Source organism: Pseudopodoces humilis, chromosome 21 (genome assembly GCF_049639895.1).
Source record: "Pseudopodoces humilis isolate 2021_Gansu_Grassland_sample_001 chromosome 21, ASM4963989v1, whole genome shotgun sequence".
Taxonomy (NCBI): domain Eukaryota; kingdom Metazoa; phylum Chordata; class Aves; order Passeriformes; family Paridae; genus Pseudopodoces; species Pseudopodoces humilis.
The window spans coordinates 142939-163921 of record NC_142220.1 but is presented as its reverse complement, the minus strand read 5'-3'; the positions used below and the strand labels follow the sequence as shown (position 1 = coordinate 163921).

General features: G+C 42.9%; 2 protein-coding genes across 3 annotated transcripts; one reads left to right on the top strand and one right to left on the bottom strand.

The window, feature by feature from the left end:
* Positions 1-249: 249 nt before the first annotated feature.
* On the bottom strand, positions 250-8075 carry RFNG (RFNG O-fucosylpeptide 3-beta-N-acetylglucosaminyltransferase). Its single transcript, XM_005530626.3, has 8 exons — positions 7692-8075; positions 6803-6851; positions 6179-6281; positions 5646-5799; positions 4557-4645; positions 4301-4466; positions 2888-2973; positions 250-2653 (listed from the first exon to the last, which is right to left on the bottom strand). The coding sequence occupies exons 1-8, from the start codon at positions 8058-8060 to the stop codon at positions 2587-2589; spliced, it is 1083 nt and encodes a 360-aa protein (XP_005530683.1). The 5' UTR covers positions 8061-8075; the 3' UTR covers positions 250-2586.
* Positions 8076-8211: 136 nt separating this feature from the next.
* Positions 8212-18452, top strand: GPS1 (G protein pathway suppressor 1). 2 transcript variants are annotated; one of them, XM_005530622.3, is made up of 14 exons: positions 8212-8348; positions 10840-10932; positions 11240-11421; positions 12167-12331; positions 12500-12635; positions 12790-12867; positions 13173-13233; positions 13600-13685; positions 14266-14360; positions 15422-15527; positions 15854-15934; positions 16062-16199; positions 16414-16548; positions 17278-18452. In XM_005530622.3, the coding sequence occupies exons 1-14, from the start codon at positions 8316-8318 to the stop codon at positions 17350-17352; spliced, it is 1464 nt and encodes a 487-aa protein (XP_005530679.1). In that variant the 5' UTR covers positions 8212-8315; the 3' UTR covers positions 17353-18452. The 2 variants fall into 2 exon arrangements, with proteins under 2 accessions (XP_005530679.1, XP_087921734.1); XM_088065608.1 differs by lacking the exon at positions 8212-8348 and adding an exon at positions 9067-9088.
* The last annotated feature ends 2531 nt before the right edge of the window (positions 18453-20983 follow it).

Sequence of the window (20983 nt, the reverse complement as noted above, 5' to 3'; positions counted from 1 at the left end):
CTGCCCCTTCGAAGTAGCTGCTGATGACAATTAAAATCCTCATTATCTCAGTTCTTTGACTGTACTGTTAAGAAGCAGCTGCAAGGATTCTTCTTATCCATCTCTGTTCTCCGCGTCCCAGTCAAGTATACTTGCCTTTTGTCCCTTGGCACCACGTTAGCCTGAGGAGGGCATAGTTTTCTGAATTAGTGAGGTTATGTTCCATTTTTGATAGAGAGCACATGTGAAGAAATATGACAAAACACAGCCTTTGACATATTTAAATATTTATTTTATAGAATCGCTTTATGTACGAAAAAGTAGTTTGATAAAAAAAGCTACATCCTGATAGCCACACAGCTTACTGTATTCTCAACACAAGAAACATTGCAACGAGCCTGAACATACTGAACACCTTCATGTGGCCCTGCAGAAGAACATGGTCCTTTTTTAAAGTTCCATAATCACACTCCCAGCTTTGAGGGCACTGCCTCTTTGGCACACCTAGTGTGATCAGTGACCACAGTGTGAAACTTCTACCATTTAGTTTTGCTGCCATCAATATAAAGTGTTGTAATTTTTTAACTGCAGTTTGCCACAATTGCTGCCCAGTCTTTGCTTATTCTGTGTTATCTTACAAGAGGCTTTTTCCAGTGGGAGGGGAAGAAAAGTTTCAACAGAAGAGTTCAGAAGCAGTGCTTGAAGACAAAATCAACTCAAGAGGTCATGAAATTTCACAGTTTTCTTCTATAGGATGTTAAAACCAAGAACCCAACAAGTGTTTTTAAAAAAAATATATGGATACCAGAACTATTAATGACAATTAAACCACAGGATGCCTCAATTCTAGTTAGCAGAACTAATAAAGAGGTAGAACCTACTATTCCACAAATCCTCCTGTTTTCTGTGACAGCCCATTATGGAACAGCCGGTGTGCTAACTGGGCTTTGATCCAGTTCCCTGCAGCTTTCTTATTTCCATACCTCATATGTACCTTAGTACACATGATAGAAAGGAGAAATACAAGAATGAGCTGCAGGACTGTAGTAAGTAGCAGTCAGCTTATTTGCTCCTCAATGAAACTACCTGAAATCATGCAAAGAGGACATTGTATTGAGGTAAACCCTGAAAGGTTTATTAAAATGCAGGCAACAGGGTGTGTTTCGGGAGGCTGACACCCGTGCTAAGTGGCATACTTGAATACACTACAGATATTCTCCATGAAGTTAAGTAACTAGCACAGCTGTTTAGAAACCTGAAACTTCTGCCAGGTCCACAATCAAGCCAGTAATCATAGCTCCAGATCATACAATGACATGCTATTAGTCTTCCCTTAATTTGGCCTCAAACTAGCACTAAACAAGCAAGTATTTTTTATAAGAGTAAACAGTGATTTTGAAAAGGTAGTTTTTAATGGTATTCTTCAGGTCAGGTACAATTTGCACATGGCCAAAGTCTGGGCTAACAAAAAAGTAAACATATGGAGCCACATTCCTTCCACTTTCAAAACAAAGTTTACTTTCTTTAAAAAGCAGCAGATGATACTGCTAGAGCACTGAACTGCTTGTGAGTGTGCAATCTCCTTTTAGTGACTACATGAACTATTTGTTGAAATATTAAGGAGTAAAAACAAGCACTGATCTTGACTTTATGGTAATTAAAAGATTATCTGAAGAAGCTGGAGTAACCATGGTCATACAATTAAAGGTCCTCAAATGATACCATCAAAGCCCTCCTCAGTGCATTGCTGCTATCTAGCATTCCTCCCCCCTCACACTGCTTCAGAAACAGGGCGTGTTTTGCCAGCACAAGCCTCTCCAGCTCATGTGACCAACAACCAGCCAAGTGGGAGGAACAATTACCATCTTGTCAGGCAGATATTTCTTCAATATCAAATATCAAGGGAATAGATCATAATCATCAACCATTGCAATTCAGTTGGCATGCGAGCCAGGTCTGACAATTACCTCCACAGGAGGAACACATGGATGACAGGGGTGAGTGCATGTTATAAGCAATTTATCCAGTCCTGAGTAAGCTTACCCTCAACACAGGGTTTTCTCATGACAAAGGCTTTCAGCCTTGTTTACCCTAGTGATTCCAGGATTTCCGTATTCTGGCCCACTGGAGTTTTAATGTGGCAGGCCACAGAAGCTCTTAAATAATTCTGTTCCCAAGAAAGATGAATGAAAACTTCCTCTCTCTTGTCACCATGGGGACTACAGTCTGCTCTAGCACTCCAGCTTCAAGACAGTGGCTTCTAAAGACCCTTAAGTGTAGTAAGAACACTCTCACTCCCAGTACTGCATTTACCTCAGATGTGCCCAAGCACAGGTTCACATGACATCAGAAAGTGTGAAGTGACTCATACACACAGGACTGCCGTCATCTTATGAAGAGCCACTAGACAAAAGAACAAAGATTCTTCTTGGAATGTCCCAGGCTGCAGCTGAACAAACCTTATTGCTTTTCTAAACAGAGTCTGTCTACCTCCTTTGTAGATACCACTGGTTGTCTCCCAGAATAAGAACAAAACCACCAAAAAACTCCACAACTCCTGCGTTATGCAAACGAGCTAAGACACAGGTGTCAGTGGCTGGTCAAGAATTATGACATCTTCTTAGCAGGGCACCAAATAGTGTCAGGATAAAGCAGACAATGGACAGATTTAAATCTATATAAAAAAAAAAAAGAAAAAGAAGACAGTATTAGATTGAAATTCTCCATACATGGAACATGCTAGCATTGAATATGCAGCAGTCTGATGGAGCAGAGGGTGGGTCTGCCTGCTTTTGGCACAGTAACATGAGCTGACATGAGAAAATAAGCCCATTACTGGGTCTGATCATCTTACAGATGACAAACATGAACAAGGTAGGGAGATCTTGTTTTGGAAGTGGACACTAACCGGGTTGGATCTTGCTGAAGACCAAACACTCCTCCCACACTCACGACATTGTGTTTGTTCTCAGGGTCACCATAACTCAGGGTTACCTGTAAAAACAAGTAAGTATTCAGAACTTGTAACACTAATGCAGAAAACCAGGGTGGAGACTACAGGGTTATTAATGAGGTACCAAGAAAGTCTCCAAAGATGCTGTCTAATCTGAACACAGATCACATTTGGAGGACAGCAGCTAGTTCTGACATAAGCAACATTGGCGCTGAATGGCACTAAGGGCAGTGTGGGAGAATACACAGAAGATCTGAAGTTGCATTGCCCTGAAGGACAAAGTGAGTTTTAATTCCAAGCTTTGTAAGGACATTAATCCTGCTACTGTCTGTACCTTCACTAAATAAACACGTTCATCCTCACCAGACATTGCCTGAAGTCTGCAATAGCAGTATTTTAGCACAGGGGGAAAATATAAATATTTGCATGTTAAATGGCATGGAAGGATTGTCATGTTTCAAATCTGGAACAAAATTTAAATCTTTGGAACCCCAGGTGAGGGCTGTTCCTCCACACAAGCACGGCATTAAGAATTTTTCAGGTGTCAGGTACAAGACTTATGTTTTCTTTATAACTGTACATTTCCTGGGTTTTGCATTAGCTGTGTTCATCTCATTGAATTAGTGATCACCTGTGAAACAATGTATTCACGCTACAGTCAAATTCACTAACATGAAGGAGATGACATCACAGTGGAACTTGGTCCCAAGAACACATTTCTGCTGCCTAATACAACTGCCAGAAAAATATAACCACGCAGCACACAGGGGCAAAACCACACTCCTGTTTACTTATGGTGCCAAGCAGTGTGAGGCAGGCAAGGCTGCTGGATGGCCTTGTGGCGCCATCTGCTGCCCGGAAGGTAAAATGTAGCCCGGCAATTAAAAAACAACTGGATTTTTCAGAAGCAACTTTAGGTTTCTTGAGATTCAGACAAATTAATCTTAAAAATTATCAAACATTTAATTATGTCTTAGCTACTGAAGAAGTACTTACTATACCTGCCTTTTTGAACAGTATGAATTAAGATCGAAACTTTGTTAGGCAAACCCAGGAAGACTATTCAGCAAACTTCTACACTTCCTGCTACTGTTGTAAGATGTAAAAAGTCAGGGTTTAGAAGGATATGAGGAACACCCTATTTAGGTGTAGCAGAATGTGTCCCCAAAGGAGGGGACAGCTATATGACCTAGTTGGCTAGGGTGAAACTGCACTTTTTACCTAAATGAAGGAATTGAGCAGGACACAGCTCTGAGTGAGTCTGTGGATATCCTTCTTTGCTGAAGAGTGCTAAGTCTACACAGAGTATTCTTTCTGATTAGACTGAGGTGTAATTATAAGAACAGGAGACATGAGGCATAGCCCTACCTGCTGCAGCACAGACTCGCCTTGCAGCCTCTGAAGATTTTCTAGGTGGGAATGGAACAACGGGCTGTGTAGCAGCTTTACCTCCAGCAGCCCTTCGATGATGTAGCCAATAGTGCAGTCATCGGGAAGACGCACTCTTTCTGCAGTACTAATGAAATTGCCCAGGCTGTGACAGAGAGCATAGGAGACAAGGCAAAATGTGTTTTAAAGCCTCCCAAACATGTATTGATGGAGCTCAGCTAAGAAAAGTGCTTACCTGGCCCAGGGACTCATCTTCAGGGCAAGACCTCGGCTGATACAGAACCCAGCTCCACCTGTAGCAAACCAGAATTTCACCGTTGTCTTCTGAAGAGCAAAAAGAAAAAACACACAACAGTTACCGATAATCAGCTTTTTGTGTTTGGCTGGGCAGGGAAGGGAACTCAAGGTTACAGATGAAGCCCTATTTTTTAGGCTGCTAAAAGCACAGTTAACTGTTCTCTTAAATGAAACTATTTTGAAACAGACAGCAGGTGAACCATCAAATTAGCATAAGAGAGGTAGCACACATGAAGTGGAAAATGATAGTCCCACTTCTACCCAATTCCATCTGTCCCCTTGCTCATTTTAACCAAGGGTCATAGCCAGCTAAGCATTACTGATAATGTAAAAGGTGGTCCATATATATTGGCTCCATGTCCAAGGAGACTATTTTGTTGTGCAGAGTGTTCCCTAACAAGATGCTTTATAACTGACTTTCTGGCCAGTGGATTGATATATCTTTAAAGATACCTGGCAGTGCAGGTGACCTGATTAGGACTTTTTCTTAGCACATGCATCTTGTGATTGATATACATTTGCTTCCAGTTCTTGGAAACCTAGTAACCACTTCATATTGGAAATGCTTTATCTGTCCAGAAAGCTTTTGTCACCCATCTGAGGTTGGTTCAAGATGATAATGTGTGTGATACTGCACTCAAAACAAATAAAAATCCCCTTAAACTTCCACTCAAACTCCCAAGCCCTAAAACAAGGAACACTGCCCACAAAGCCACCAAAGGAAAAGTAAGAGTCGGGGGGGGAGGCTCTACTAAGCTCAGTGTGAGGGAGATCACAGCATATGTGAGTAAAGGAACAGAAACAGATTGCTATCCAGGAGACAACCTCCATTGGGCATGCATATGCATACAACATTTGAGTGAAGGTGCATTTAACCTAGCATCCTACCACTGAAAATGACCATCACTAGGTTCATCTCCTGCAAATTAAATCACTTGGGTTTATTGGGGAATCCTATGAATTGTCAATGTTTTAAAAGCTTAGAAAATCGGGGTATCTCTCAGACAAAGTGAAAAAACTTGCTTACTGATCCATCACTTTGGACATGGTCAGCTGCTTCAATGGGATGGTCCAGACTCGGTCGCCCCACATAGACATCCTGGCTGTGTGAAAAGGCAGACAGGAGATGTAGGAGAGTCCGAGGGTTCACATAGTTGTCATCGTCCACATGGCAAAACCACCTTCAAACAAAACAAAGCAGGAAGTTATAGGGACAAAGAAATGAGTTATAGGTTTACAACTGAGTCATAGTCTTTCAGGCTCGGAGCAGAAAATATTTCTTATTGTCCCAAATTACAGAATAGGAAAGATGAAAGCACCCACAGATGCTAGGTCTGTAAAGAGGCTGAAATTAATAAACCCCTTAGATTATAAACCTTTCCACCTTTCAGATGATGCCTGTTTATAAACACTGCTTCATGCTGTGCTCCCTTTCCCGAACTCATCCCTACATTTTAGCTAATACTGCATTCCTTACTGGAACAGAGATGGTTACTGAAGTTCCCTTTAAGCACAGAACTGGAAGAAACAAAGTCAATTGGAGCAATGTGTTTCACTTACTTTTGCCCAGATTCCAGGAATTTATCATATTCCACAGACATCTTGCAGCAGAGAGCTTGCCGGGTATGGACAGCAGAACAGTTGGTGTTGATCATATGATCCCCTAGAAGAATAAAGATCGGACCTTTCAGGTTTGAGAAGCATGTGTAGTCAAAAAAAGACTACAAAAGAAGCACACATCAGCACTAATACTATACATCCGAGGTGCACATGGTGCATGCATGGAGAAACTGCAGCATAGGCAGGGCTCATAGGTTATCCATCTGGCACGTAAGCTGCAGAGGTCATAAAATTGTGTGAATGCATAAAAACAAGTGAGGGTATATAAATAGTGTCATGAGATGTGCACAAAATAAGTATCTGCTATAACTTTGGACCACATAAATTTAAGCTTACTAACAAGAAAAAAGGGGTTGCAAAGGTGAACCCAGTATACCAGAAGTTCCAGGCATCTTGTCTAGGTGGCAATTAGGGAGAAATTTTCTCTATTTTCTCCATCTTAACTTCCCTAATTGCTTGTACAGCATGAAATAAGGACTTCTATAGAATGCATGAAAGAAATTAACTCAGTTACAACAGACAGTATATAGTATAGTATATAACAGACAGAGCTACACAGCTCACCTGCTTTCAGGCGTAGCTCCCGATCCTCCCAGTCTGTGAATATAAATGTCTGTGGGAGACAAAAACAGTGTGCCCACATTTAAGAACTGCAGCGGCTAATGTTACATATGCTCCGTTTCAGTCAGAATTCAGAACGCTTTGTCTGTCTCGATAGTTTGTTTCACAGTATCCATTGGAATGAGGGAGGAAGTAGGAGTGCGGACACCCCCAGCAACTTCAACCCCTGCCTTATTTGTTACATTTTTTCACTACAAAGCAGAAGAGTGTCATTTCAATAAAGCAGGCTGTATTTTACCCTCCTTGTCTCAGGGTAAGGCAACTGATTTCGAGATAGAAAGGATTTTGGTCTTTTTTGGTACTACCTTCTTTCTCTGACTAAGAATCATCCACAGCTGTCAAGCAGGTTAGGAAGAAAGAATGCCACTCAAGGTGGGAAGTGGCAGGTGGTTAACATTGTCTTGTTCCAACTGCTAGACAAAATTCCATTAATATATTTGAACAGACTGAAATTCTGAAACAAGGGAACAAATTTTATGTTCTACAGAAAAACTTATGTGGCTGAACAACTTAGTCCAAAATATCGGCTTAGATGCATCAGCACCAGGAATCTTTCACTATCATGGAAGCACTTTCCACAGTCACAGAAAAAAACAGCGAACTATGTCTGCTTGGACTACCGATCCCACATTGCAGGTAACTGACTTAATCAGCAACAAACTCTTTCGGACGCATGTTCACACCAATCATTTATACAAGACGACCTTCCACAGTCTTACAAAGAAAGCCGCCTTTAACACAAGTAAGAGAAAACTCGTGAGAGTGCAGCAGCTGCCCCGGAAAGCCCAGGGCCCAGGCTCCCGGCTGTCCCTGCCCGCTGGCGAAGTCTCACCTGTCCCCTCGCCTGGGAGATCCAGGTTTGGAGGAGCAAGTCCAGCCGGCTCTTATGGTACTTCCTCGTGGTCTTCACCGCAATAAAGATGTCCTTCAGCTCCAGGCTCTCCCTGGCCGAGTTGCCGGCAGCCCCGAGGCGGCCCCTCCGCGCCAGCTGCGGGCTACCCGCGAGGCCTGCGCCCCCCGGCGCTCCGGCAGAGCCCTCGGGGCCCGCGCGCTGCGGCGAGAGCACGCTGGGCCCGACGGCGGGCGGCGGGCGGGGCACGGCGGGGCGCTGCCCCCGCGGCAGCAGCAACAGCAGGAGGGCGGCGGCGCCCAGGGACAGCAGGACCCCGGCCCTGCGCAGCCCCAGGCAAGGGCCGCTCATACTGCAGCCCCGCGGGCCCCCGCCGCAGAGCGCGGCCGCCTCATGGCCCCGCGCTAAGGGAGGAGGCGACGGCCCCGCGGAGGGAGCGCCCGGACGTTGTCGCACCGCCGCCGCCGCCGCGGGGCCGGGAGGGGCCGCGGCCCCTTTAAGAGCTTCACCTGTCGGCCGCGGCCTGCCCGCGACGCGCGGCCCGGAAGCGGAAACGGAAGCGGAGCTGGAGGGGCGGGCGGCCGGAAGCGGCGGTGTGAGGGGAGGATGCCGCTGCCCGTCCAGGTCTTTAACCTGCAGGTATGGGGCAGATGCGGCCTGTCGGTCCGGCCCGTCGGGCCTTGCCGCGCTCCGCCGCGCTCCGCGTCCCTCCCACGCGGGGTCTGGGACCTCAGGTTTACCGCGGCCTCCGGGGGCGCCGTGCGGCCTTCTCCCCGGACTGTACGGGAAGGGAACGGCTTTCGGCTGGCCCTGGGCCCTCGCTCGTCCTTCCGTCGGGTCTGTGTCGCTTCCGCCGCCGTTCGGGAGGAGCAGTGCTCAGCTGAGCGTCCTCCGGCACCCGTGGCGTCCCGGCCGCTGCAGCGGCCCCCGTTTGATTCCCGCGCTGTATGTGCTGTAGGCAGGGCTGGAGTAGTGGCGGAGGGTACGGTGAGATGGCCCAATGAGGAGGAACTGAGGGTCTGCAGTGCAGGGGAGAGCCCCAGGAGCGCCGAGTGGGTCGGTGACACTAAGTACTTCCGAAGGCTACCCTTTGCGAATTTCAGCAATTCTCTGTCAGGGCACGAGGCTTTGGGGAGTGAGGAGAGGAAGAGGGAGAGGAAGAGGGACAGTTCGGTATCCAACTCAGCTCCTTCAGTAGTGACAGGTCTGTACTGCACGCCCTCCAGCAACAGGTCACACCTATTCCTGCTGAGTACAGCAGGAGACTTCAGCTCAGACACCACTTTATCTGCTTGTGTGAGGCCTGGTGTGATACCCTCAACAGAGTCCCCACTGGGGCTCAGGAAATCTCGGGACGTGGTTGTTATATTATTTGCTCTGTGAGTAGTTTTTAAGTCAATCTTGCATCTTCCTTTCAAAATAAAGAGCTTGAAAATGAGTTTGCTTGTCCTACTGGGACTTCTGGCCCACTTGCGTTTCATCTTGTCTGGGAGAGTTAAGTGAGAAATGCAGAGTGCAGCCTCACAGCGTAGCAAAACACAAGAAAATTGTTCTGTTCCACCAGCTGGAATTACATTTACCTTGGTAATGCTGTTTTCTAAGGAGTCTGTAATTGAGTTTTTACTGCGGTAGGCAAGCACAGCCTAAACAAGCTAACCTTGGCAGTTAGTGTTTATGATATAAGAAAAGATAGAAGGTAGATAAAAGTGGAAAACGTAACGCTCTTAGCATATGGTGAGTTACATGTTTTTATGCACAGTTTGCCTGAGGGGTGATCTAGACAATCAACATTTCCTCTGTGCCCTTCCTCCCTGCCTCCCTCCTTCCCTTTACTTCAGGAAAAGGTTATTAAACTAGGGAACAAATTCTCTTGCTTTTACTTCAGATTTAGGGAGATTTCAGTGTTGAGATATGTATTTGATATGTACCAGTTTGTGAAAAAATAAGACCCCCAGACTGTGGATGAGTATAATTTTTAGAGATAGGAAATGTGGATCTGCCCTGTTCCTTCTCACAAAAAAACAAACCAACACACAATCAACCCAGTCAAAAAAAAAACCACCCTCAATCTTTAATTTCTTAACAGACAGTAAAATCAGTAAAAATATGGAAATAATCAGATGTGTATGGGGGCAAGATGGTTGGCATGTCTTTTTTGAGATCCACTTTTGCAATTTACACCAAATCAAGCTTATATAATATGTGCACAAAATCAGCATTCTATAAGAAGACATTCAGCTAAGTTTTCCTCACTTTAAATGGACAATTCCTAGGAGGACTATTCAGCACCCTTTGACTAGGAGGAGAGAAAGAATTTTGTTCCAGCAGACCAGTTAGTTTGTGGAATGGGATAGCAAGCTGGTCTTACTGGGAATACATGCAAGGGCTGGAACAATGCAGCTGTGATGAAGTCAGTGCATGGGTGTGAGTCCTTATGGCTCAAAGCAGTGCAGGATGTACTAGGAGAATAAAATGTTGTTGTTTCTCTGAAAGAGGCTCTGTCTGAGCAATTGGACTTGAAAACTATGGTAAGATAGTTCAACTAATGGCAGGTCTCTGCGGTGCAGACAAATTATTCCTTGCTATATTGGAAACCCTGAAATTGTCATTCTGAGTTCTATTCCTTATGGTTTTTAATACTTCAAAGAAGTGTAACAGTTTTTGCCTCTTTTCTCCCCAAAAATATTCTAAGCATTAAAGCAATTTTGAAAGGTTGTGGTGAGTTTTTTGGTATATTTTGCCTTTTGGAAGTTCTTGAGCTGAGTGTTAACACCTGCTCTTGCTCAAGGAAGAGAAATGGAATGCATATGCATACCTCAGGTACTTTGTAGAATCAGATTTATTCGCCTCTTCACTTTTTTTGCTTGATAATTTACCAACCCAAATACCAGCAAATAAACTGCTCTATGTGAATGCTAAGCCATGCTGCTGCTTGTGTTAGACTAAGCATCATGCTGGCTGGTGGTGTTGCTACTGAAAAATCCCGAGTATATCAAAAGACTGAGGAGTGCTTTTTAATTTTTAAAATTTAACACGTATTTAAGCAAGTCCTTAATAGATTGAATATCATAGTTATTTCCTGCTCAAATATAGGATGTGCACTACTTTTGATCTCATTTTGCTATTTCAGGGTGCAGTAGAGCCCATGCAGATTGACGTAGATCCACAAGAAGATCAGCAAAATTCACCTGATATCAACTATGTGGTGGAGAACCCCACGCTGGTATGTGCTTCTGAGGGCTGTGGGTATAGTTCTTACGTGTGGTCTCTTCCTTTAAGAATTTTGAAAAAATCCCCTCTGAAAAATCATAAAGTGAAATTCAAAAAAAAGTAAATTGTAATGTAGAGCGTATTTCTGAGAAAATAACTTAAGTTTGAAGAAAGCAGACATGGACTAATCTTACTGATTTTTGAGTTGTGTTGTCCTCCTCGAGGGGGTCAGGTCTGCAGGAAAACCTGTGCAGAGCACAGTGAAGTAGCCTGATTTAGTGTGTCCATTTTCACCTTCTGAGGCCAGGTTTTGTTGGCAGGATTTGGAGCAGTATGCGTCCAGCTACAGTGGGCTGATGCGAATTGAGCGGCTGCAGTTCATTGCTGATCACTGCCCACAGCTGCGGGTGGAAGCTCTCAAGATGGCTCTGTCATTTGTCCAGAGAACTTTCAATGTTGATGTGTATGAAGAAATCCACAGAAAGCTGTCTGAGGCTACGAGGTACTAAGAGGCCATGGGAACCTGGGGAGCTTTCCTGACATAGTTAAGAGTGATGTACCACAGTGGAGAACTTTGCATGTAATACCAGCATGTACCTTACACAAATTGTCTTTGCCTTAGAATTTAATAGCAGGGAAGGCCTTATCTCATTCTGAAATCTTTGTGCTTTAAAAAGCTGCAGGTAGATATTGAGGTGAGTTTAGTCCTTGCAACTGCCTGAAATATTAATGAACATATTTGTTTTTCTTGAGGTAGATTATGGAGATGTATTCTAGATGTTTTTGTTTTCATAAGTTAAAACCTAATCTAACTCTTTGCCTTGTTTTGGTTTGATTTTTCCTTCCTCCCCCCCTCTAAAAACAGATATGCTTTTAAGGATAACCTTTGATATCTTACTTATCCATCCACGCTTCCCATCTTTGTGTTATTTTTGTTGCTATGCTTATTTCATGTTTTCTTGTCTGTTTTGCATGGGGAGTCTTTATCATGCGTGTGAGAGTATGTTCGTCCTAAGATCATTAGGATAATTCTGTGAAGTATTTGTAAATATCTGTGATGCTTGTGCTAGTATTTGCACTGGAGATTTTAGCAATATTTTTATTTTTTTCCCCACTGCCTTTATTTTCTCATTGATCTATTTTATGTATGTGGTACTGTTTGTTAGGGTAACAGTGCCAGGCACTTAGCAGACCTCTGTTTTGAAACTTATTGAGCCTAATAGCCTCATTCAACACTTTCCTTTCAGAGAACTGCAAAATACACCTGATGCTGTCCCTGATAGTGGAATTGAACCCCCTCCTCTTGACACAGCTTGGGTTGAAGCTACACGCAAAAAAGCTCTTCTTAAACTGGAGAAACTTGACACAGATCTGAAAAATTACAAAGGGAACTCCATCAAGGAGAGTATCAGGTGAGATGCAGAAGGCTCTGCTGGAGCCAGGAAGAGCATTTTGCTCCTCCATGCACTTAACATGGGATGTGCCCTTAGGCTAGTGTGCTGAGTTACTTGTTTAGAACAAACTGACTTTGTCCCTTTCTGAGCATACAGTTCATTGATGTTTTCATTCCTATTCTCCAGGAGAGGCCATGATGATTTAGGTGATCATTACCTGGACTGTGGAGACCTCAGCAATGCTTTAAAGTGTTACTCGAGAGCCCGTGATTACTGCACCAGTGCTAAACACGTCATCAACATGTGTCTCAATGTTATCAAGGTAGGAAGATTTGCAGGCAGAGGTACCTGGTGTCTTTGTGATGTCTGCTGTGAAGTTGCCCCCCATACTTGGCTCTTGTGTCTGCAATGATGCTGCTTATCTAAGGAGCGCCGTTTATCCATGCCTGCCCCACACTTTTTCTGGCTTTCTGCAGGTCAGTGTCTACCTCCAGAACTGGTCTCATGTTCTGAGCTATGTAAGCAAGGCTGAGTCTACACCAGAAATTGCAGAAGTAAGCTCCTGCTCTTTAACTTGCATATATTTTCCCTTAGTTTTCTGTTTCAAAAATTTGTAAAGTGATTTCTTCCTTTCCTCCTTTATGACTTCTCTCATGATGTATGGGTACAAAATCTGGCTCATGGTAAAACTGTATACTTCCCGTCCTCAGTTTTGCTGTATTTCCCAAGACAAATAAGATTGAGTTGTTGGGCCATTGAGATTGGCAAGTTAATTATCAGGGTGAAATATCCTGGGGACAATAGTAAGCAAAATAGCTTTCGTACTGCTTGCTCACTACTGCTTTGTTTTATGCTCTAGCAAAGAGGAGAAAGAGATAGCCAGACACAAGCAATTCTCACCAAACTGAAATGTGCAGCAGGTGAGTGAGTCCTTCAGCTTCCTGTATAGTTTGCTTGTCTTTCTACCTGTTAGCTGTCCGTAGGGCTCTTGGGTTTGTTTTTTCTCTCGTATTTGACAGACTTTGTATTTCCACACCAGACATGCAAAATTTAATGAAGCTGATGAGATACAGCTGTTGGTTTTTGCCATCTCTTTCTTCTCCCTGAGTTTCTTCAGAGAGGATACCTGTGTGAGTGACTGTAGTTCAAAGGATGCTTGATGCAGTCTGAGGATCTTGTTTCACTTCAGTAGTGAAGGCACTAGCGGCCATGTGGGGGCCTTTCCTATTCCCCAGATTTCAATTTGCCCTGATTTGTGTACTGTCATGACTTTTTCTGGTTCCTAGGCTTGGCTGAACTAGCTGCCCGGAAGTACAAACAGGCAGCAAAGTGCTTCTTGTTGGCATCATTTGATCATTGTGATTTCCCTGAGGTGAGGACCAAGAGGCAGCTGTGTGCAAGTCTTTGAGGGGATGTAGTTCTTCTAAGTATTAGGTTGTAAAATTCAGATATTGTAGTTATTCTTGCAGCATTCCTTGAACTGTTCTGTTTGGTTGGGGTTTTTTGTGGTTTGTTTTTTTTTTGTTTGTTTGGTTTTTTTTAAAGTCTCTGTTCTTGGCTTTTCTAAATGTTCTACTCTAGATCACATAAGAGTTAGCTGTGATAATGTTTATGTTATATACATATATATATATATATGTGTGTGTGTATATATATATATTTGTATATGTCTATATTATATTAGTTAATATGTTAGTTTATAATTCTGTCAATTATTGTCAATCAACCAAAATTTCCTGAAATTGGTGTCTGCTGTCTTAGCAGTGTTACTGCTCTGGCCCTGTCACCCCCACGCACTGTGGGTGAGAGCAAGCTGGGTGCTTCCACTGCATTTGATAAGGACTGATCTTGTCACTGCATGAAAGAAAGGCCTGGGGTAGAAGACTCAATGCCACCCTTAGGCCATTTTGGTAGTCAGTGACAGCTAGTTCTGTCTCTTCCTCTCTCTGTAGCTGTTATCTCCCAGCAATGTGGCTGTGTATGGTGGGCTCTGTGCCCTTGCTACATTTGACCGTCAGGAACTGCAAAGAAATGTTATCTCCAGTAGGTGAGTGATGCCTTGAGTGATGTTTGTATGTACTGGACATCTTTTAGAACATGGGACTTCGGTTAAGAGTGGATTCTGGCCAGGAGTATTTCTCATACAGGAGAGAAAGAACCACTGAGCCTTAGTTTGGCTTTAGCATTAAACGGTGTTTCACAGCACAGTGGTAAATCACAGCTGAAATTTTCTTAGTATAAGTTTCCCACACAGGTTAAATCCAGCATCTGCATAGCCCAGTTTTCTGTCTCCATCAGTAGTTCATATCAGGTATTAAACTGGGGGACACTGCCCTCTGTCAAAAGCAGCTGTTAGGATAACTTGCCTTTGCCCCTTGTTCTGGTGTATGTTAATTGTTAAAACAATTTAGTAATTATTTGTACACCTTGGAGTGTAGTCTATGACATACAGAAGATTAAGAGATGTGTGGTCTTTGGAAGAAAGTGGATATTTGTGTGTCATATATTGAATTGCAATGACACTGAATTCCTGTCAGCTAGCTGTACAGAAGCAGTAATCTTAAATTGCTGTGGAAAAGGGGTTACCCTTTTTTATGGGTTGATATGTAGGGTGAGATCCCAAGATTGAAAAATCTATAATGGAGAATTGGGAGTGTGCTGAGTAAAAGTGTATATCCCTAAGATTTACCACACTCACAGTAGGTTGTTTCTCTGAGAAACTGGCAATGCTTGACTTGTCTATGGCATGTTGTACTTAATGAAGGCTGTGCTTTGAAAGGGGGCACAGAGCTGGCCAGCACAGATTACAGTATGACATTTGTTAGCTGGTGATGTATCCTGATTTTGACCTATTCACATTCATCATTTTGTTTTGTGTGGACAAACACTTCTACTACTTGGTTTGTCAAATGTCTTTTGTCTTCCTTCATCACAGCTCTGGTGCTGTGCTCTGTCTCTCTGTGTTCCAGTCTGTCTGGTCTGTTAGAGGGTAAATTCTTGGAATCTTCAAATAATAGTGAGAGTTTGTAACCTTCCGATGAGTGATGGGATTATGGGGTATTTTAGTGGTGGGTTCCAGTGTTTGATCACTGCCATCTTTATCTGTAGCTCCTTCAAATTGTTTTTGGAGCTGGAGCCACAGGTTCGTGACATCATCTTCAAGTTTTATGAATCTAAATATGCTTCATGCCTGAAGATGCTGGATGAGATGAAGGTGAGTTGCAGGAGAGCAGTGCTGAGCAGACTTTAAAAGTTCCCTCTGCCTGGCCTTTTGTGAGAAGCAGTGATACTAAATGTTCAGCTCTTCTGTCTCCTGACATGGTGCATGGAAACTGGGAGTAGTTTATTAGTAGAGAGAAATTATAAATGTTTTAAACAAATTCCTAATTATTTTATTCATTCTTGTTTTATCGTTTTGTCTTGCTGCAGTGTAATATTCTTAAGGTTTAAGTATATATGCATAAATGTTTCAGAACACAGGAATAACATAGATTTCCAGGTTGCTTCTCAGCTTCTGATGTGGTTTATTGTTTTGCACAGGACAACCTGCTGCTAGATATGTACCTTGCACCTCATGTCAGGACACTTTATACCCAGATTCGAAATCGTGCCCTTATCCAGGTAATTGTTCCTGTTGTCCCAGAGGTGGATAAACAGGGAGATAGGCCATCTCTTTGCAATTGCTTTTCTCCTGGTTTCTTAGAGGGTGGAGAGTGCCCTTGGCAACTGAATATTTTCTTCTTCTTAGTACTTCAGCCCCTATGTGTCAGCAGACATGCGCAAGATGGCCACTGCTTTTAACACCACAGTGGCTGCTCTGGAAGATGAACTCACTCAGCTGATCTTGGAGGGACTGATAAATGCCAGAATAGACTCGCACAGTAAGGTGAGTGCAGCGTGGGTTAAAGACTGAACAGGTTTACTTAGTTTATAAACAAACTCTCCATTCCTGAGACATTTGGAAGGTGCATTCATCTCTTGGGTCTGGTGTGTTCGGTAGGGGTGAGCTGTGTTTGACTTCAGACGCCATAATGCCTTAGCTGTTTTCCTCCTGTGGAACCCTGGCATAACTCCCATGTACTGCTCTGTATTGGTCACAGATTCTGTATGCTCGAGATGTAGATCAGCGCAGCACAACTTTTGAGAAGTCTTTGCTAATGGGCAAAGAGTTTCAGCGCCGTGCCAAAGCAATGATCCTGCGAGCCGCAGTCCTGCGCAACCAGATACATGTCAAGGTATGGGCATGCTAAACAGGGACTTAAAGGCAGTGTTAAGATTTTAATGGTTTTTTTTAACTAAAACTGTGAAAGTTGGTGAAGATGCTGGAAGGGAATGAATCTATCATGTTCCTGATTGGACAAATTCTTACAATAGTAAATACTAAATAATAAGGATCAGGTGTTTCTAGCCAGTACATTATTAATCTGCTTGTACAGCTCAGAATCTTCTTTGAAGTTTATATGGTTGGGTTAATTCTGAATAATTCCTTTGGTCCAGTTCTTGATAGACATATCTTTTACCTTCTCAGTAAAGATCGTTTGAAGTAATTTTTTCAGCAGAGGAAGTAAAAAATGCATTAATTGTTAGGAGTATTCCTCCTGGAATGCAATTTCAAAAGGATGCCTTTAGGGAAGATAGGCCACCTGCACAGAATGTGTTAATTTCTATAGTATATTAATCCCTGTGATTACTAAATGCCAGGTAGGATTCACTTTCTGAGGTCAACAGCACCTTGTACATAGTAAATAAGAGCGGCTTAAGAGCTCTGGTTTGACTTTTTTAGGAAAAGTTTTTGTGAGCTGTAGAAGTTGTTAATACAAAACTATCATTAATGAACCTGAGGCTATGCTCTCCCCCTGCTGCCATCCTGCTGTGCTTCACCTGTGCTTTATTTTGTCTCTCAGGAAGCAGGCTGCAGAATATTTACACATCACTAACTAGGATGTGTTTTGGTCTTGTTGCAGTCTCCTCCGAGGGAAGGTAGCCAAGGGGAGCTCACTCCAGCTAACAGCCAATCCAGAATGAGCACCAACATGTGAAAAACTTCATGCACTACCAAAAGAAATGGTCCCTCAGGACTGTACCCAGTGTCTCACCCAGTAACTGCTGAGCTTCACAAACTGTCCCGATCTCCCTCACTTCTTGCTCGGATTGAGAGTCAGGGTTGGTGGTGGATAATACGAATATTTCAGTAACTTCAATTTTCCTTGAAAAAAATTCTTTTTAAAAGCAGCATCCCTGCAGAAGGCTCATCATTTCAGTTTGGTAGAAAACCTTCACTCTCCTTCACTCCATAAAGAGCTTTCAGGTTATTCATACAGATGCTGAGTTGAGAGTTTTTCAGCTGCTATTAGTTTTCTTGTTTCAAAGCTGCAAAAATAGTTGAATGGACAGGCATGATACAAGATGAATTTTGCTGGCCTGAAAGTACTGCCTTGATTTTGAGCAATGCTGAGCTTTCTGTTTACCAAATAAACTTACAAGTGCATTGCTCTCAATTATGGAGCTAGAGTTCTGATGGGGGAGATTTCCTTTGAGAAACTCTTGGAGAATTTTCACCTGTACCAGAAAACATGGCATTACTTCAGTGTGTTCAGTCACAGGCCTTTATTTTAGGGTTACGTGTTTTCCTCTTGTGTGTGACCTGGCTTTGGGGTCCAGTGTTATCATAGCAGTAAATCTCTACTTCATGCAAATATTATTGCTTGCCCATTCTTACTGCCATAGTGTGTGATGGTTTCCCCACATGTGCAAACAGTTGTTTTGAGAAGAATGGATAAATGCCATAAAACACCAGTCAAGTCTTGTGGAAGCGCTAAGAAGAGTCAGTCTAGGTGCCCACTCTCCATGTGCATTTATTCTGCTTTTCCTTTTATAAAGGGGTTAAAGATGGCAGCCGTGTGTGTGCGTGCGTCTGTGTGTGTGTTCTTCCTGTGTTCATGAAAGGAGATATGCACTGAATTTTCTGATGTAACTGCAGCCTTGTATTCATCTAATTCATAAGGCAAGCTGAGAATTTTGATCCAGCCCTGACTGGTCTGACAACTGACTACAGATGTTACTTTTAATGTGTTAATGCTTTTTTTTAAAAAAAATAAGTTGTTATATCTAGTGCATTAAACAGCAGGATTGAAAAGCTTCTGAGTATTTGGAGTTTTGTGTTAAAGTTGGGTTTTAGGTATTTTGATCTCAAGCCACTGATTTTCACTGATAAGCGTCATGATGTTTCATAGGCGATTGTGTTTTGTCTTCTGATATGGTTGGAGATGCAGCTTGGATGAACTGTGAAGAAAGTGCAGTTTGAAGGAACATTCAAACAGCAAAATTCCTATAGCAACAGTGGTCTGTCCTGGCTTTCGATGCTTTTTAGGACTTAGGTGCTAAAAATGGAAGCAGTAGTTTCTGTGAGGTCTTCAGTTACATTTGGCATGGAAAAATTCTCCCATTTTTGAGGGAAGAACTTGGTGTCGAGCATCACTAATGGCCAGTTTAGTGAGAAAGGCAAGTTGAGTCCATGGGTAAATTGCTGTATATCCTTATAAGAAATGCAGGGAAAGTACTGTTATGCTTTCTGTTCATGCTGAAGGAAAGCTTTTTAGTCCGAAAATGCTACTCAAAACATTCTTAGTTTCTTCCCCAAATGGGCCAGTGATTCTATTTATAAGGAAAAGATCTTGCACTCTGCTCTTTAGAAGATGTTTTCGCATCCCAGTGAAGTGCACCATGCCACGTCTCTGTGTTTCCACTTCTGGGATTTTATTGACTGGTATCTGTTCCTTGCTGGAGGGCTCCTCAGTGGTCAGTGATGTCTTGAGCTGACTGGAGTCCAGCATCAGACATCCCTCAGCAGCCACAAGGGGCTCACTGGGTGGCAACAGCATTCTCCAGCTCTGGCTGTGGCCCGAGGCCATTCCATAGCGTTGGCAAAGGTGGTTAAGTTTTAGTCCCCCCAGACAAAAGTGCTTGCAGCCTCAATAGGAGTGATTGAGCATTCCTCTTTTATTGCATTGGCATACTGGATGCTTTGTGCAGAATTGCTGGCATGTCTCTCCTTTAGCCTGTGAAAGAAACTGCTGTTGCTTTAGGATATTGTAGATGGGAGTCAGGGCTGTCCAGGCACGTTTCTTCTGCCTCAGTCCTAACTGCCTGCCAATCCCAAATGCCACAAAATACAACACAGTATGGATATAGTTCTAGGTAAATTGCATTCATAAGCAGTTTCCCCCAGGAAAAATTATTCTTACCTTAAATTTCTATGTAATTTCCCAAGTAATAAATGGAAAAATAATAACCCACATAGAATGAACTTTAAGTGATTCCCTGTGACCACCAAGGTCATTCAGTGAATGAAGCTTTGTGGAATGTGTAGCATGTTGGTATGTCTGAGATATGATCAGAGGGGCTCATTTGTATGTATCTAATGAATGTATGGATTTAATTTATGAATTTGTGCAGCACCTTTTTATTAACGAAATGCCAGCGGTAGGCCATGACAGGTTCCTCATGCAGTGTAAGTCCTGCTTTCTTTACATGACCTTGCTAGGAATAAAGGAAAAATAGTTGGAAAGAAGCTTGTTCTTTTGGCAAAGGCAGTTTTAATTACCACAATCACTCTTAGTGGTAGAAGCTGCCGTTGTGAGATTTGTGTTAAGAGTAGTTGGGGGTGATTGGTAATTATCTGCCCAAAACTTGTCCAGCACAGTGGTCTGTGATGCCAGGTTTTGCAGGGGGAGGTCTCTTAGAGGTGATTATGGACCATGGCTGGTGCAGCAGCACCTGTGAGCTGATTTTGGCTGAAAGGCATCAGTGGGTGAGGGGAAAAATAACAGCTCAGTCTTTGCCCCAGGCCATGGGAGTATGATCTGTACATCTCTCCTGGGACTCTGCAGCAATGTGCCATCCTCTGGATAGCTTCCAAAACTGCCACTGAATAAGGTATTATTTCTGATATGTGCAATGTAATATAAACTTTCAGAAAAAGAAAAAATGAGGGAACTTTAATCTAATGAAGACCCATTGTGTATTGGTAGAAAGTTCTTGTCAAGCACTGATTCATTTTTCTTTTTAAGTCTCAGCCAACTTAATTTGACTATTTGAGATTCTTCTGCCATCTTCATTACTCTTTATGAAGCAGATAGTGTGGCAGCAGGGTGCTGCACAGGACAGTGCTCTTAGTATTTTTTTATATCACCTGCTTGTGACAGCTGAGGCTGAGACAAGTCAGTGTTTCACTTCTCTGGTATTCCATCAGCTGTGAATTTGCAGTAGGGTGAAAAACACCAAACTGGCATGGAACTGCTGGTTCCTCTGATGCTGTTAGGGAATAGGGAAAGGATTTACTGTCTGCTTTGCAAATGAGCTTTGTACTTAAACTAATGTTAAAGTATTTTGGCTTCTGTGTTCTTATGGATCTCTGAACTGCATTCAACATTTCATAGGGTTGCTGTGAAGCTTTAGCTTCTCTCATAGGATAACTTCATCAGGCTAAATTAGTTAGAAAGGGAACAGAAACTGGCTAACAGGGCATGTCAAGCTCTAAGAGAAAATGCACAAGATTCAGTAATTAGAAGCTTTGTAAATTCATAATGCAATTAAGTCTCTTCACAGGAAAGAAATAATTCAGGCTTAGGCTTTTAGTAGAGTTATTGAAACTACAAACTGAAGGGCAGC